The 16,937-nt window shown below is 37.4% G+C and overlaps 1 protein-coding gene across 1 annotated transcript; it reads right to left on the bottom strand.

The window, feature by feature from the left end:
* Nucleotides 1-4,232: 4,232 nt before the first annotated feature.
* Nucleotides 4,233-16,576, bottom strand: LOC122559640 (V-type proton ATPase subunit E 1-like). Its single transcript, XM_043709447.2, has 9 exons — nt 16,331-16,576; nt 13,594-13,659; nt 11,229-11,338; nt 10,887-10,953; nt 8,810-8,899; nt 8,121-8,189; nt 6,147-6,241; nt 5,345-5,432; nt 4,233-4,803 (listed from the first exon to the last, which is right to left on the bottom strand). The coding sequence occupies exons 1-9, from the start codon at nt 16,361-16,363 to the stop codon at nt 4,741-4,743; spliced, it is 681 nt and encodes a 226-aa protein (XP_043565382.1). The 5' UTR covers nt 16,364-16,576; the 3' UTR covers nt 4,233-4,740.
* Nucleotides 16,577-16,937: the final 361 nt, after the last annotated feature.

The following is a 16,937-nucleotide window of genomic DNA, read 5'->3' as shown; positions in this document are numbered from 1 at the left end:
TTTACTTGAGATGAACCAGACTGTTTTACCAGATTTTTTTTAAGTGTTAAAGATAAAACATTAATGGTAGAAAGTGCAGTAAGGAACCCGTCACTGCTGTAATCTGGGCCAATGTGTTTGATGCTGAAATGCTGCAACTTCTTGGAACGGGAAAGTCCAAGAAGCCAGGTTGCATTATGCATGTCAAAATGCTACCTATGCAGGATGAGACTAATAAACCACCTTGACAATCTTCAGCATTTTTGACATATGGATCAGGAATATCACTCTGATGCTCTGAAGAGTCTGAGTGCACAACTGCTCACCAACCTATTTCCCATGCTGAAGCCACAATAGATTTAGCATTGCAGCATGAAAACAGGTTTGACTGTGCTGAATGGACTTGTCCAAAGACAGCACAGTAAGCAGAAAAGATGACTTGCTTTTGCCAGATCTAACTTCCTACATTTTTTTTTAATGCTTTTTCCTGGACAAGGTCAGACCATTGTGAAATGTGAAAAGGCAATCCAGGCTACCTAGAGATTTCCTCAGCAATCTCAAAACCCCACCTAATATAAGGTTTTACGCAAGCCCCCTTTGATTCATGATTTTATGTACATGTAACAATCACTGAAATAAATTTAAATAAAATCAGTTAAAGTTTAATTTGCTACAGATTGAATACAATATCTGAAACAGCCTGGAATGGATTTCTTAGAATTATTTTTCAATAAAGAGAATCATAATGTCAACATCTGAAATAGCATCACGTACAGGCTTTATGTGAACGAAAAACACTATCATGTTTTGTGATGCTACACAAGTTCACCCCTTGAGATAAGTTTATCCACTCAAATGTTAAAGAGAACTCCATCCCAACTTTGTTAGCAGAAAAGTTCTAACTTCAATCACTTTGTCAAATCTCATTTTATGAAACTGGTGCCCAAAATACAAACAACAACTTGCATCTATGTGGTACCAGTAGTATAACAAAATATACCAAAGCAATTCACAAGAATATAAATCATTCAGAAATCATCAAACCAAAGACCACCTTAGAACAAGCAATCAAAAATAGCTTAGTCACTGATGTAAATTCCAGGTAGGGTCTAAACGGGGAGGAGACAGAACTAACTCCTTTTTCTGAGATAAATTATTCATGCATCTACTTTCAATCACTTTCAAACTGAATTAAAAAGTTTTTTTAAAAAACTTGCTTCTGCTACACTAAATGGTTTAGTATGGTTTTCCTCTCTTGTAAATGGCACAATATAAGCAAACTTTAATATTTCAGGAGGCCTTCTGTCATCTACTGAGAGACATATTGGTTTAAAATCACAGTTCTGACAAGATTGAACCAGTTAAATTTATTAAACCCCTTCATGTAAATAGACCAAACCATATGCCACTAGTTTAAAATCCAAAAACAGTCAGTCAGTTTAGGAATTGAAAAAAAGGGGTATGAACAGGAGGTCATAGTTAGAAGAATGGCATTTTTAATGTAGTCTTTTGATTATTGTCATAGCCAAAATATATCAGAGGATATTGCAAGCACAACATTTAATACAATTTCAACTTGTAAAATAATTAACTATATGTCAAGGTTTGCAACCTCAGCAAGTAATCCCCAATACATTCCTTACTCTGAACTATTGTTCAGATTTTGGGTTGTTACTACAGTGAGGTATCATTTCTGGATTGTAGGAAAATACATCACATTCGAACTTGGATTCTTCCATTTAAGTCTAAAGAAACATTTACCTCTTTATTGTGACTTAGTGTATGGACTAGATGAAAAATTCAGGACTACTGTGTTATTTGTTTTCAGTTGTGACACGTCTTTTATCAGTGTTTTTTTAAGCAACCATCAGCAACATAAACCTGTTTTCCACAGTAGTACAAACTGTTGCAATTCGATCCTTTACAGTAGTCTACATACAAAGCAGTGACTAATCAAGGCTACTTACTGGACACAATATCGAAGGAGCCAGTATGGAAATGGTTGCTGGTTCCTCAGACGTCATCATCTATCCTGCACTGAGAGACTATATAGCTTTGTTTCTCCAGAGCTACTCCCATTCAACATTGCCTCCTGATCACACAGAATGCAAGATTTCTTCAGCCCATTTTCCAAAACAAAACCAGCCAGAATTTAAGTCAACTTTGAACAAACCAGAAAAAAAGTAATTTCACTTAAAATTGTAGCTGCATTTCTGAAAAATCACTAAAATAGGACTCAAGTGGAACAGAAGGCCAATTTTTCCCAGCCCCTGACTGACATGGACAGTGGGAGATCACAAAAACAAGTTTTGATGTTGAGATGAAAAAGCCCGGTTTTCCACCCCAGCTTTTGACAGATAAGAATTGTGCTAGTGAATGAGGGATTTATTTTCATGTATTGACATCTAATTACCCAATTGTGCCTTAGGTACGTGCACGTTGCTATTTTCCCCAGGCAGTGGACAGAAATTAGTGACAATTTCAAACATGAAAATCTGAGCTAGTACTTTCCAGGCACACTTTCTGGTATCTTCTGCAGGGCTCTCTTGGTCAGCATGTCCCAAACACCACAACATGCTCTGTGCACGGTGATCACCAGTATCTGCTGTCCAAAGGTTGGCATTGACAATAAAAAAATCTCACCATATCACAGCAACTTGTCATGCAGTTCAACAACAGAGCTCAACCACACCTCTCATTGTAAAACTGCTGCCAAATTGCTTTACACAGCAAAAAGCACCAGTCTCATGCATCAGGAAAAAGTGCCTCTTAGGGTTCTTTCCTCAATTTGTTAGCTTTACATCTACATGAACACTCAAAACAGCTGTCTTTTTAGTGAAGACAGCTGTCATGTCTGGCAACACTGAACAATCAAGGGAAATGATGGTTAGTCCATTGACAGGTATAATAATGAGTTATTCCAAGTAAGTTGGAATTGCAAGTGGTAGGAAGGCTTAATAGTTTGAGGAAAGATCCATTGAATGAAAAAAAAGGTGCAGTGTGCAATATTGACAATGTGCCACCAGGTCTTTGCAGCTTGTTTCATAAGACATTAGAGACCACTGACTTGATGGCTATTTCAGACCTAGCTGCAGTTTAAATAGGACATTCACAGAACAAATACTGGAAGGTTCTGACACTAACTAAGCATTTCGCTAATTTTGGGGGCAAGGTTGTGCTAAAGCAGCACTATGGAGACGAGGTGCAGGAAGTGAGCAGCATTAAAAGTATGTGGGAATAGTCACAAGGGCTCACAAAGGAAAACATTCCATGAAACTCCTCAAAATTGACATTTGACTGAATTCTTCCAGAAATGAACTCACTGATGCCTATAAGAACCAGGGTTAAGCCACAGTTAGATTCTTTGATACTTTCCACCCAGAAAGAGGTGCAAGTTGAAAAGAAGAGAATTATGGACTCCAAACTCACTTACCCTGCAAATGAGAGTGCGCCATACGTCCATAGATGAATTTAAAAGTTTCCAATTCTTAAATTTCTATAATCTTTAGATTGACTTAGTTCCATCGAGCGGCAGTAAATGATGGGTGACGGTAATAATGCAACTGAGCAGCAGCACCTGCATTGGCCAACTTCTGCTGCTAGAGCAAGTTCAGAATAGCAACCAGAAGGGAACAGCTGAAAGAGAGTAGGGCAGGAAAGAAGGAAAGCGGATCCAAAAGGGAGGCAATGCTGAGGTAAGGCCCAGTCTCCTTTCACAAGAATTCTGGTCTAAGATTCTTCAGAATTCCCCATTACAACACGAAACTGGGTCCAGGATATCAGATAACTAATAGGCGATAACACAATCTTGAAATGTCAGTGCAATGTGAAGAAGCAAGTCCTATAAATAAAACTATGTTCAAGCAAAGTGATACAGTATTAAGACAATGTAATGTAAAACAAGGACCAGCTATGTGCTGAAAGTGGCCTGCAAAAATTAAAATAATGTCTTTTCATATAAGATGATGATTGTTGGTTTTTTTTTAAAAAACCACAGTACAACAAATAGGCAATAGCTCAAAGTTTAGAAACAACTCAAGCTGAACATACTGTAAAAGGTGGAGAAATTCAAAGACATATCACTAAAGAATGCAAATGTCAAAAAGGCAAAAGCATACACTGAACGCCAACTTAAAGCATTTACAGGTATGTCATTATTCTTTTAATGCCCAAGGTTACCATTACCATAACATATAGATTAAAATTAACATTGCGTAAAGTTAAAAACATTTAAATTGAAAACATAAATCAAATTTAGTTATTTCATGATTGCAAAGATACAAGATCCAGCAAAAGATGTTTATTTCAGAACCATATATACACATACAGTACCTGAAAACACAATGCAATTAAATAGTACAGGACTGACTTATCAGCAACACTAGAATTAATATTTTCTTTATATTTCACTTGTTCTATATTTTGGGAAATCACCTGTGTGCTGCAATGATTGATACTTGTGCTACAAAAAAAAACCTAAAGCTTTGATCACATTTGGGAAGAAAAATGTTTATACAAAAAAAAAACCCAACTGACTTGAACAATCTGGAGTTCCTCAATAAGCCCAGTGATCTCCCAATGCCTTTGGCAATTTCCCTTAGTTATATACAGAAACAACCAAATGAAATTAGTTTCAAACATAGTTTAGATACAACACCACAGAACAGCAAGTACAATGGATTTTTTTTTTAAATTATGTCTGTAACTTTTACATCTTTTTATTATAGTGTGTTAGGATACAATAGGTCTAAAGCACAGAATTTAGTCCAAGAACTTCCGGTTTTGATTGGGACCAAACAAAGCCACTCTGATCTTTGGCATCATCTGAAAGACAGACGAAACATTAGCTTTAGTAGTTATCTCATTACAACAGAAATACAAAACCAGCACAGATCTTCGAAAGTGCCATCAGAAATAAGTTGCTCAGTGGCAATTCAGTCAAACCAGGAATTCAGCAAGCTTACATTCCCTATTCCTTTACATTTATTATCCAATAAGCAGTCTTGTTTCAATCCAAGTGTTAAGAAATCTCAGAACTTCAGGATCATATACAAACTCAGTTTGAGTCAGTGAAAGTGTTACTTGTTTGACTGAAGTAGAAACTCTGGCTGCCTTTGTTTCAGATCAGGGAATGAGGGTCGTTGTGTTTCACTTCAATTTTGAGAGATACATGTTGACAAAGAACAAGCTATTTTGTGTGGTTTACCACAGTTTGTTAGTCTACTGAACCAAAAAGGCACTCAAAAATGACAATTTTGTAAATACTACACAAAAGGGAAGAACGAGATCAACAACTTGTTTCAATTGCATATTGTATTACCAAACTAAACACTTAAATTTCAGAACTTCACGACACTTTCCTTACCTGCTGTGCAATGAGGTCCAACCTACTCTCCAAGGTATTGGAAACTTTTATTTTTCCTGTACAATCATACATTTCAACACCTCCAGCACTGTGAAGAGAAAAGAAACAATTCATGAATGGTTCCAGCAAGATCAACTTTCCCTGCAGTTCATAACGAGTCAGTGAGCAAAAGCAGAAGGTACATGTCCATATAATGATTTACATCTGTGACAGGCATCAATTAGCCCAACATCTGTTATCAGGAAATTACTGCAGTCTTTAAGGATAAAAAAAATTACAAAAATCATAAGGCTTTTCTGGTTTAAAGAAGCATGCTCAGTACTTCACACATGACTACATTCTAACTGGATATTAGACTTTCAGCTGTTGGTACATCAACCTTGCTGTACAAGTAGAAATAGGCTGACCACTTTTAGCAATGGAGTACTCTGCTGCTGAGCAGCATCTCATCTGAAAGCCCAAATGATATTCAAGTGTAGGAATACAACTTGTATCTTGCCAATTCAAGATTATGAATCCAACAGATTAAAATGGCCGACATTGGGCAGCTGAACTTATGATAATTTATAAAGACAGACTTGAAATTTTGGGAATTATATGAATCTACTTCAAAACGTGAAAATAGATGTCTGGAATATTAATGTGTTAGATTATCAGAACTGCCAGTGGATTGAAATCACAAGGTTAGACTAACTCACATTTTTGTTAACTCAATGATTCACTTAAAAATACTACCCTCAAAATGGAAGGAAGTGAACTGAACCCAAGTGTCTCCAAAACAAAAAAAGCTGTAGATGCTTACATGTCTTCAGGCAGAAAATTTTCCTGGTCAATGTGAACATCAATATCTTTATTTACACTGTTCTTGTAAATGGGAACATTCTTGTTGATGGAGGCCTATTAGGAATTTAAAAGGTGAAGATACAGAAACAGATTTATGGCATTGTTCATGGTCAGAGGAAATAATGTTCTAAAGTTGAGGTAACATTACATACAGCTTCTTCATTACAGTCAGACATGATTACACAAATTGTTTCATGACATGACAAAATATTGAACATTGGAAGTTATAATGGGCTAGATTTTGCTGAATAGCAAGAGTCCTCTCTGATTGACAAAAGTAGCCCTGGAAAATCTTGCAATCTCCGGTGTGGTTTACCTCATCCCATAAGCAATTTAAAATCTGGCATTAAATGACTAATGTTGCATGCAGCATCAGCAATACCAACAAGCAGGAGAGGAATCAATCATGTTCAAGTATTCACACAACTTCCTGGTTTGCTAAAACTACCAAATCCATTCAATTGGAGTTTGGCAATTTAACATGATAGAAAAATAAATGATCACTTCCAATTTGATCCAAAACTTGGAAAATGTTTAATGGAAGAGAAATTTAATAATTCCCAATACCTATTTATCCAAGTCCAAATCCATTTACTGTGTTTAGCCGTAATTACTAAGATAGTATGTTGTACTTGTCATTCGACAAAGTATGATTTTCTTAGGGTGCTTACATCAAGAACAAATGTCAAATTGAAAGTTTTCAGTAAATCACACCTCCAAGCCTCTACAATACACACCATGCGAGCACCTAAGACTAACTGCTAACAATTACAGGATTTCATGTTATTTTACACATGGATTTCTGAAGGAGTTAAGTTTCAGAGTAATAATAACCATTCAGCATTTATTAACATCACAGAAAAAGCCAGAATATTAAAAAAAACCACCCAGAAGTGTTTTATGCATTAAAAGGTTAATTTTAAAATATGAAATGTCATTATACAAGAATATAATCCTACCTACAATATCTGAAGGCTTTTAAAATGAACTTCCAAAGCAAAAAGGTACTCGTTTAATCACTGCTTGAGCAGCAGTTAAAGTGAGTGAACACATTCTAAGTTTTGCTGTACAAATGCTTTATAGTTTGTATAATGGTCCATTTGATAAAAACAGTTCCTTATTTATCAAAGTATTATTAGAGATTCAATATGCAAAAATTTCACCATGAACAACAGTCTAATTGATAAATTTAGTCAGATTACTTTCTTAACTGCTTTCAAGGAGAGAGGAAGAAATGAAGCTTAAAAAAGCATGCGATATGCACATTAGAAATTTATTTTGAATCAAGAGACAAGAGGAGAAACATGTACAAGGCCTTCTAAAACCAAAAAGGTATGATCACCCATCACATCATCCAGTGAATCAGAAGTTAACATACATCGAGATACTCAGCCTCTCAGAATTTTAACAGTGGAATGGCAAATTTAAAAAGAATTCTAGGTCATGGTGAATCTTGCTGTCAAACATTCTAAAAGAGAGTCTTTTGAGGGATTGACGCGGGGAGAGAGAGAAAAAAAAGGAACATTCTACATCAAAAATAGACTAGTTACTAAGAAAATATTTTATTCTGTTGTAAAACAAAGTTATATCCAATATTCTGTACTCAGAGGAGCTGTTCAGTCATGTGGCCACTACAGCAGCACATTTGAATTAAGGGACCATACTAACCAATTCCCATTTTCAGAGTGGCAAACCCATACTTCGTACTCTTTAGCTTTGCCATTTTTCAGCCAAGTGAGGCTGAGTGGACAATAAGCTAATCTTTCTTTTTAACTCTGGCCATTGCATGCCCTGTGTGCACACCCACCTTCACTTCATACAACAGGTATGATTCTAAGTGGGATATTAGGAAAAAATACTTGCACAAAACCATTCCAAGTTCACATAAAAAAAATAAATTTGGAACGGTAGTCTGGAACTAAAAATCCATTACCTTAACTACAGCAGTGTCTTGCTTGCGACATCGAATAATCACCATAGGTTCCAGCAGTTGGTAAAAGCCCTAAAGGGGAGAAAGAAAAAGGATTGACCCACAATGTCGTTAGGGAGAACATTAAAAGAGGTTTAATCAGCCACAGTGAAGGAACAGCCATATATTTCCAATTCAATGTGGTGAATGGCTTGGAGGGGAACCTGAAATATGGTGTGATTCCCATTTTTCTGCTGCCCGTCTCTTTCTAGATGGAAATGGTCATGGGTTTGCAAGATGCTGGCTGAGGATTTTTTTAACCTGCTTTTTTATTTAATCATTTAATTGTACTTGGTCTGTAGCCTACCGTGCCATGGCCTTTTAAGTACAAGGCAAGTCACGACATTAATAAGGCTTTTAACAAGTTCTACAACTTTTGACTGGCTACTTGTTTCTGCCTTCTAAGAAACTGGTTTTGCCAACTGACAATTTCACAAAGGATATGGCAAACTCACACTGGGCAAAGTGTGAAACAATCAGCACCCTGCCCATTTCCTACCTCAACAAGAGCATCCAAGGGAAGAAGAAGGTTTCAACATGGAATCTAGTATCAATACTAACCAATATCTACATGGGAGTGGGAACTGTACATTCACTGCAGTTGAGATCAGAAACAGTCATTCAGCATATTTACAATATTATCTCTACCTTACCTGCAGTATCAGTCCATCCAGAAGTGTTTGGTATCTTGTAGGATCTTTTGCCCCTCTGCCTAGTCTCTGCCTAGCTTCATTCAACAGATCCTGGAAACAAAGTAAAATCACTAACTACAAAGATCAAGTCATGCTGGAGAACAAGCAACAACTGACAGCCCACAGATATCACAAATAGGTAATAAAATGATGCAGACTCCTAAGTCCACTCATTTTTAATCCAGTACCCCACCCCACCCCAATCTCTTACGGATGGGGCATCGATTCTTTGTTTTTTAAAAGGAAAAATAATGTTCACTTTTATTAAAAAGTGATTTATTCGGATGGGAAATTAATTCTTCTTCTGAATAAAAATACTCCACTCGTCACAGTTGGCCTGGGAGTAGAGAATATTTTCCCTTTTTCTTTGGTGTTGCTGAACAAAGAGACCTTGGAGTGCAGGTTCATAGCTCCTTGAAAGTGGAGTCACAGGTAGAGAGGATAGTGAAGGAGGAGTTTGGTCTGCTTCCTTTTATTGGTCAGAGTATTGAGTACAGGAGTTGGGAGGTCATGTTGCAGCTGTACAGGACATCAGTTAGGCCACTGTTGGAATATTGTGTGCAATTCTGGTCTCCTTCCTATTGGAAAGATGTTCAGAAACTTGAAAGGCTTCAGAAAAGACCTATAAGGACGTTGCCAGGGTTGGAGGATTTGAGCTGTATTGAGAGGCTGAACAGGCTGGGGCTGTTTTCACTGGAGCGAAGGCTGAGGGGTGACCTTATACAGGTTTACAAAATTAGGAGGGGAATGGATAGGGTAAATAGACAAAGTCTTTTCCCTGGGGTCACGGAGTCCAGAACTAGAAGGCATAGGTTTAGGGTAAGAGGGGAAAGATATAAAAGAGACCTAAGGGGCAACGTTTTCACGCAGAGGGTGGTACGTGTATGGAATGAGCTGCCAGAGGAAGTGGTGGAGGCTGGACAATTGCAATATTTAAGAGGCATTTGGATGAGTATATGAATAGGAAGGGTTTGGAGGGATATGGGCCAGGTGCTGGCAGGTGGGACTAGATTGGGTTGGGATATCTGGTCGTCGTAGACGGGTTGGACTGAAGGGTCTGTTTCCATGCTATACATCTGACTCTATAAATGGATAGGAACCCTGTGTTATGATCACAATTATTCTGTCCTAAGAACTCAAACAGGAGCAGTAATAGACCTTACACCCTTTTGAACCATCTCCACAATTAGATAAGTTCAGAAAAGATCAACAGATCTCATGTTATCCTCATCCACCTTAGCAAACAATCGTACATCAATTTCAAATCTTCAAAATATTCTATATCACAGCATTCACTTTTTTTGGGTAGAGAATCCCAAAGATACTTAATCCTTCAAGAAATTTCTCCTTGTTGCAGTATTTTATTGAAAAAAATTCTTATTTACATGTGTGCCACTGACTTTTGCTGGAATAGTTGTTCAGTGAACATCAGCGAACCCAAGCAGAAACCCAATTCAAACTTTGGTTACTGATTGATTGCCAAAAGAAACTTTCAGTATTTCACTTTCCATAGTTCAAAACCAAGGGAAATCAGTACACCAAATCTGTTGCACCAAATCAGTACAAAGGAAGAACTGAAATTGGGACTCTCCAAACCATAGTTTGGTTAAAAATAAATATTGCTGTCATTAAATTTATTCTCATGGAGTATGCCTGGATGAGGAAAGGCAAGATGATCAGCATGCACAAAAATTTGCCACTATCTACATTCAGGTAGCACAAAACATTACTTTCCGTTCAATGGATAGTTGATACACCAGAGTAATTTTAGCAAGAGGTAATCATAGGTTAATCTGAAACCTGCATGAAAACTAGCCATCAACAAACAAGGAAAAGGCTTAATCAGGACCATAAAGTCACACTGTGCTTTATGATTAACAGGCAATTCAAACAGTATTGCTGTGATAAACTAAGTTACTAAAAGGTATGAATATATATTCATACTTTACAGGCAGGAAAAATTGCAAGCATGCTTTTTCCAGAACATAAGCTACCAAGGCACAGTATTTTAGTCCATTTAAGATCTTAGCAAACTCACCGAAATGAGATCATCTCTGGCTTTGAGGACCTTCAATCTAGCCTGGTTCTGCAAGTTAGACATTTGACTGAAAGTAAACAAAAAAAGTCAGTTCAAGTGAAGAAAGATTTCAGTACGCCCAACGCTAAGAACCTAAACAAGCTGCATATAGTGGAATATTCAGTTTGTAGATAAATGAACATATTTTCAGAAATCAAAAATGGTTCTATTTTAAATTTCACACAAAAAACGACAATTTCTACACTTAAATAACCAGAACAAATCTTGTTATAAACGAAGAAGCATTACAAGTAAAATTTGAAAATGACAGACATTTGAAATGTGAATTTACATGCTACTTACATTTTCTTCTGCTGCTCAATTTGCTTTTCCTTCTTTTCATAATATTCCATGATCTTTAACCTCTGTGTCTGTACAAGGCGGCCCTTTTCAATGTTAAACTCCTCTTCTGCCTGAAAACCAACATATTGACTTTCAATGACTCCAGCATCAAATGAACACAAGAAAATAGGACTGATTTTATAGATTCACAAACAAGCTTGCAGAGTTTGCTCTGTGCACCTTAAACAATGCTACTCATGAACTGCACATTAAAATAGTTAGTATTTACATAATAAGTTTTCTGTCAAAGAACTATTTGCAGCAACCTCTTCACAGGTAGAAAATGTTACTCAACTAAAATGAGTTTAAATGGTTTCCATCTTTGAGGAGAAAGTGAGGTCTGCAGATGCTGGAGATCAGAGCTGAAAATGTGTTGCTGGAAAAGCGCAAGTCAGGCAGCATCCAGGGAACAGGAGAATCAACGTTTCGGGCATAAGCCTTTCTTCAGGAATGAGGAAAGTGTGTCCAGCAGGCTAAGATAAAAGGTAGGGAGGAGGGACTTGGAGGAGGGACTTGGGGGAGAAACGTTGATTCTCCTGTTCCCTGGATGCTGCCTGACCTGCTGCGCTTTTCCAGCAACACATTTTCAGCTTTAAATGGTTTCCACCCTATATAGAAAAATAGCCCAATTAAAGTGAGGCGGTCTGTACTTTCAGTAAGAGAAATGTAAAGTTGCAGCACAAACCTCCAACAGTTTAAATGCACCACAATGATGTGATGCAGAACCACACCAGCAGGAATTGTCTATAGATCCGTAGAAATTGATTAACCTCAGCAGAAATGTTCTAAAAGATCCTAGGCAAATGAGGGTCCCATATTCAGATTACAATCCATATTCTTGTTGGAACTCTCCAGTAGGCACTTGTCAGAAGACTATTCACTTTTGTTTCTTCAAATTAGGAATTGCCAGGAGTTATAGATCTGTCTGATTCATCTCTGCTCTTGGAGAAGAAAACCCCTGTAACTTTGACAGGGCCATTTGCTTTTGGCCAGTCACAATGCAAATTCAAGCTATAAAATTAAGCTATAAAATTCAGACATTACAGTTTAATCTCTTACATTAATATTTTATTTTACTGCCTCCACATAGAGAATTGTGTTATTAACATCACAGTGCAAAGTACTCGTAGTCCTATTGGAATACAGAGCTGCTCTTCGATAAGAAACAGATGACTCGTGATGGTTTAACCTGAGGGCCGCACTAGCGGGGAGGTTGCAAAGAGTCCTTCATGGCAATCTCAGCCAATGTAGGAATTGGACCCATGCAGCTGACACCATTTTACTGCAATCCAGCCAACTGAGCAAACTGACCTCCACATCATAATATACATGATTCACTGAATGTTATAGCTACCAACAATGCCAGCATTTATTGCACACTCCCTAAATTACCTTACAAATAAAGAAGAGGTTTTGGGCTGCTGAACTGAAGTAGCCTGCTGAACCATTGCAGAGGGTCATTCAGGTCAACCATGATATTGCACTACTGCAGTGAAAATCAAGTAAACAAGCCAAGAACTGAATCAGCCTACTTTTATAGCAATCCAATGACATGGTAAACTTTTAATTAAAGCAAACTCAAATTTTCTAGAATAATGTGAATTCACACTGGTTTTATTAGTCTAATTTTCACCTTACTAGTTCATATGCACTATAACAGTTGTACAGTATTGTAAATTCATTGCTATATGATGACAGTTGCTTAGTGGAGCCATGCAAAGCAGCAACAGAAGACAGATTGCATATCTTCCATTGCGTGTATATCTGGAGGTATATCACTAATTCACATTCCTTATTTGGACCATCTTATAGTTGTGCTGCATGAAGCTTTTTCGGTTTCAGTTCTCATTCTTTGGCAAATTAATCAGGCTTTGAACACTAATAAGGAATGGTAGAGAAGAAATGTGGAGCCATGAGGCACAAAACAAAAAACTGTCTAGTTTACTTATTGCGGTGAATTCTCAGAATACTCAGCATCAACTAAGAAATATACTAACCTTACTGAATTTATTAACTAGGATCAACCACCAGTGAAGATAGCAAGTAACTGATAAAAATAGAAGTACTGTACTTAAATTTTGTTTTTCGTCTGTGGGAATGCAGTGGAGACATGTAGCAAACTTCAGATTGTTCTATAGCACTTATTTAGCAACTACATTTATAACAAAATGTAGACTGGGCGATTACCAAATGGGAATAACGAGATAGACTAAAATATCAATTCTGTGGTAAAATTTAAGTATTGCAGAATTTTAGGTCTGACAGACTCTTGTACACACATTTGCAAACAAGAAATGTGAAAATGATAACTTTTTTAAATAGTCACCTTTGCATCTATTTCTTCTGCTTTCTCATTGGCCTCTTGCTCAATGAAGGCCATCATGTGTTTGATCTGAAGAACAAAAAGAAAACAGTTGCATAGATCTCATTTCCAGTCATATTTTGAATGAGCTTTTATGATGGATATGTTCCTTGGTTTAGCATCAGTTGGCACTTCTACTTTGATCTCTACCCACCCATTACAAGTTCCAGTTCACTAAAATATACTGTACATTATTCTTAAAGTGAAAATCCATCTAGTAATGAACTGACAAGTTTACTAAATGTATTACAGATAGATGGACATTAGTGTTTTTGCCTGGTACCAAATCAGGGACCTCCTGCATGTTGGATGAATTTGATAACTACATAAAATGGTTTTCAGTAGAGGATAAATTTGTAATTGTGAATATATTCGATTTTCTAAAAATGTCCAAAGTAACACTGATATCCTCATGCTAATCCTCTAGTATAAATATTCTAGTTTATCAAAAAGTCCTTTGCCTCTTACGAGGATATCGATGATCAATGAATGTCTGACCATCTCTGTACCAGTACTGCTTTCAGATTAACTAATTCAGTCAAGATTTAGCCACAAATTTGTTTGTGGGATTCTACAGAACAAAAATGAATTTAAAACTATCAGCAAGTCAATAATTTCCAAGTGGCATTAGCTCAAATGTACAGTAGGATTGAAAGAAATCACTAACCAAGATGTCAAATCAAACTGCACGGAACCGAAGGAAATGCTTGTAAGGAATAATGATATAACCCATATTACACCCACATTTAACCATATGTCTACTGTGAACAGCAAAAAATATATCACAACCATGTTTGCTTGTACAGGCCTCATCACCAGAATCATTATGTTGATAGCTTGCTTGCTACTTAAAGTAGAAAATTCACCATAATGGATCAATAACTTCATCCTGCAAGAAACTAGACAATAGAGAACAAGCAAAAATAAAACTAAAACTAAGCCTCCTAGATGTGCACAAGGTAATATTGGGAAAGGAAAGGGTCAGGCTTAGTAGTCCCAAGACCAGACAGCCTTTTAACACTGATCACAGCTCACACATACTGAAGTGACCTTCATTCCTGATGAAGGGCTTTTTCCCGAAATGTCGATCTTCCTGCTCCTCGGATGCTGCCTGACCTGCTGAACTTTTCCAGCACCACTCTAATCTCCAGCATCTGCAGTACCCATTTCTGCCTACACAGAAGTGACCACTGGGTAATGCACTGGAAGGTGAATGGCATTCATGGAACCAGATTACAATTATTTCTGACCAGAAAAAACAAAATTAGCAAGTAAATAACATGATGAGTTGCAATAAACAGATTCAACAGTGGATTTAAATATGAAGTCTATTACCGACAGAAATTAGGGTGCGTACAGGAATTTCCTATTTATCGCCAAGTTATGTTCTAATTGTATTAACAGCAATTTGTACACAAATGATACTTAAGTAATTGAACTCATCTGACCTGTATTGTCTCATTACTTGTAAAGGCAGTTTAAAAAAGAACCTGTTCTGAATGGCAAAAGAAATCAATAAAAGTATACAGGTTTAAGGTAAATACCATCTTTTTGTTTATAACAATAAAGTTATGAGATCTGGGATGCACTGAAAAAAATGAAGAAAGTAAATTCATCCTCCTTTCTGGAAATGGAGACTATTTTTGCAGGAACCTAGCACGAGTAGCACTGCCTCCCACACTAGAATGGGCAAGATCTCAACTCCTCCTAACCAGGTGGCCCAGCTGAAACCAGATTTCAACAACATAAACGTACAGTTCTGCTTACTGACAACTAGGATCTGGCTAAAGTCAAAATAGAGCTAGGGAAACTAGGTCTAATCAAAGTAAAGTGGGAATATATGCAAAAAAATTTAAAATGTTAATAGAAATAAATGTCTAGTTCAAAATAATTCAGATTTTCCCATTCTAAAGGCTTAAATTAGCCAAAGTGAATGAAAATGGGAAATGGCATTCAACAAGGTTAAACATTCAATCAAGTTAGAAAATAACAGCTTTTTAATTCAATTTAAAGTAAACATTTCAGCTTTGGCTCAACATAAGTCACCATTTTGTGTGGCAAGTTATTCAATTTAAAGGAGACTACAAACAAATGGCAGTGAAATCCTGCAAGTAGACATAAAATGTTTTAACTTTATTCAAAAATACAGAAGGCTCCAGGCTGAATGACGTTGATAGCGAATATGGACATTTTATATAATACTAGTAAGTGCTGTGAATTTAGCAGCATCCAAAGAATAACTATTTTAACATGTTCGTTTAATTTACTGGTACTCGCACACCATAAAGTATCATTGTTACCAGATTAACAAAATTTACAACATTTCTGAAATTGCGTAACACTGTGCATGCAGAAAGTGGAAGTCTATTTGCATGGCAGATCAGAAAAAGGGCAATTCATATTTTAAGTCTTACACACGAATCAGACTAATATGAAAAAGGGTCTCTAACTCCTCCCTTTAACTTCACCGTCCCGCAGGTTAAAAACCAACCATTTGTGGACACAAACGATTTGAGGTTATAACATTCCGTTCGCCTCTTTGCTATTTAGAGACACTGGCCTGCTTTTTTTCCCCGCAAACCCAATGCAATTTTGAGGGGACTAATAATTTAAAACGCAGTATTGTTTTAAGATAATGATTCCCCATTCCCTTTTTCCCGCAGCTCCTGCCAACAGGATTGTCACCAAGACCCTTCCTTACCTGTTTCTGCACATCGGCGTCGCTCAGCGCCATTGTCGTCGCACGTTCGTGTGTCTTCGAGGGAGAAGCAGCAAAAACAAAAATCAAACTCTACAGAGACTAGGTAAGGGGAAAAATCGTAGTAGGTGTTCTGACTCCTCGAAGCTCACTGGGGAGAATCCTCTAATGTTCGTCCCGTTAGATGGATGAAAACTCAGCTGACAGCTGGGCACTGACCGTCAACAGCAAACTCCTACCACTGTACACAGTCACCTGACACAGCGAAGGAGGCGGGGCCGGGAGGTGATCCGCCCATAGTATCACGCGCTCTCTCCGCACCCGGCTCCTGATCACCCGTCACCACACAGTCCATTGAGTGTCTTCTGGCCCCGCCCCCCGTCTATGCGCAGGCGCGCGGCTGGCTCTTTTCATGTGGTGTCAGTTAAATCACTGACCCAATTCAAAACCCATCACCGCGTGATGACATCCACGACTCACGGCATGCTGGGAATCCAGGACTACAAACAGATATTTTGCCAATAAAGATTTTTAAAATGCACGTTTCCCGTCGAAAATATACTTTACTTGTTTGCGTCGACGACAGTTCGCGTTGCAGTACTTTTAACTT

The sequence above is a fragment of the Chiloscyllium plagiosum genome, unplaced genomic scaffold (assembly GCF_037043375.1).
Source record: "Chiloscyllium plagiosum isolate Xiang-an unplaced genomic scaffold, Cpla_swu_hap1 HiC_scaffold_19, whole genome shotgun sequence".
Lineage (NCBI taxonomy): Eukaryota > Metazoa > Chordata > Chondrichthyes > Orectolobiformes > Hemiscylliidae > Chiloscyllium > Chiloscyllium plagiosum.
Note: the sequence above shows the minus strand (reverse complement) of the source record. Positions and strands in the feature narration are given on the sequence as shown.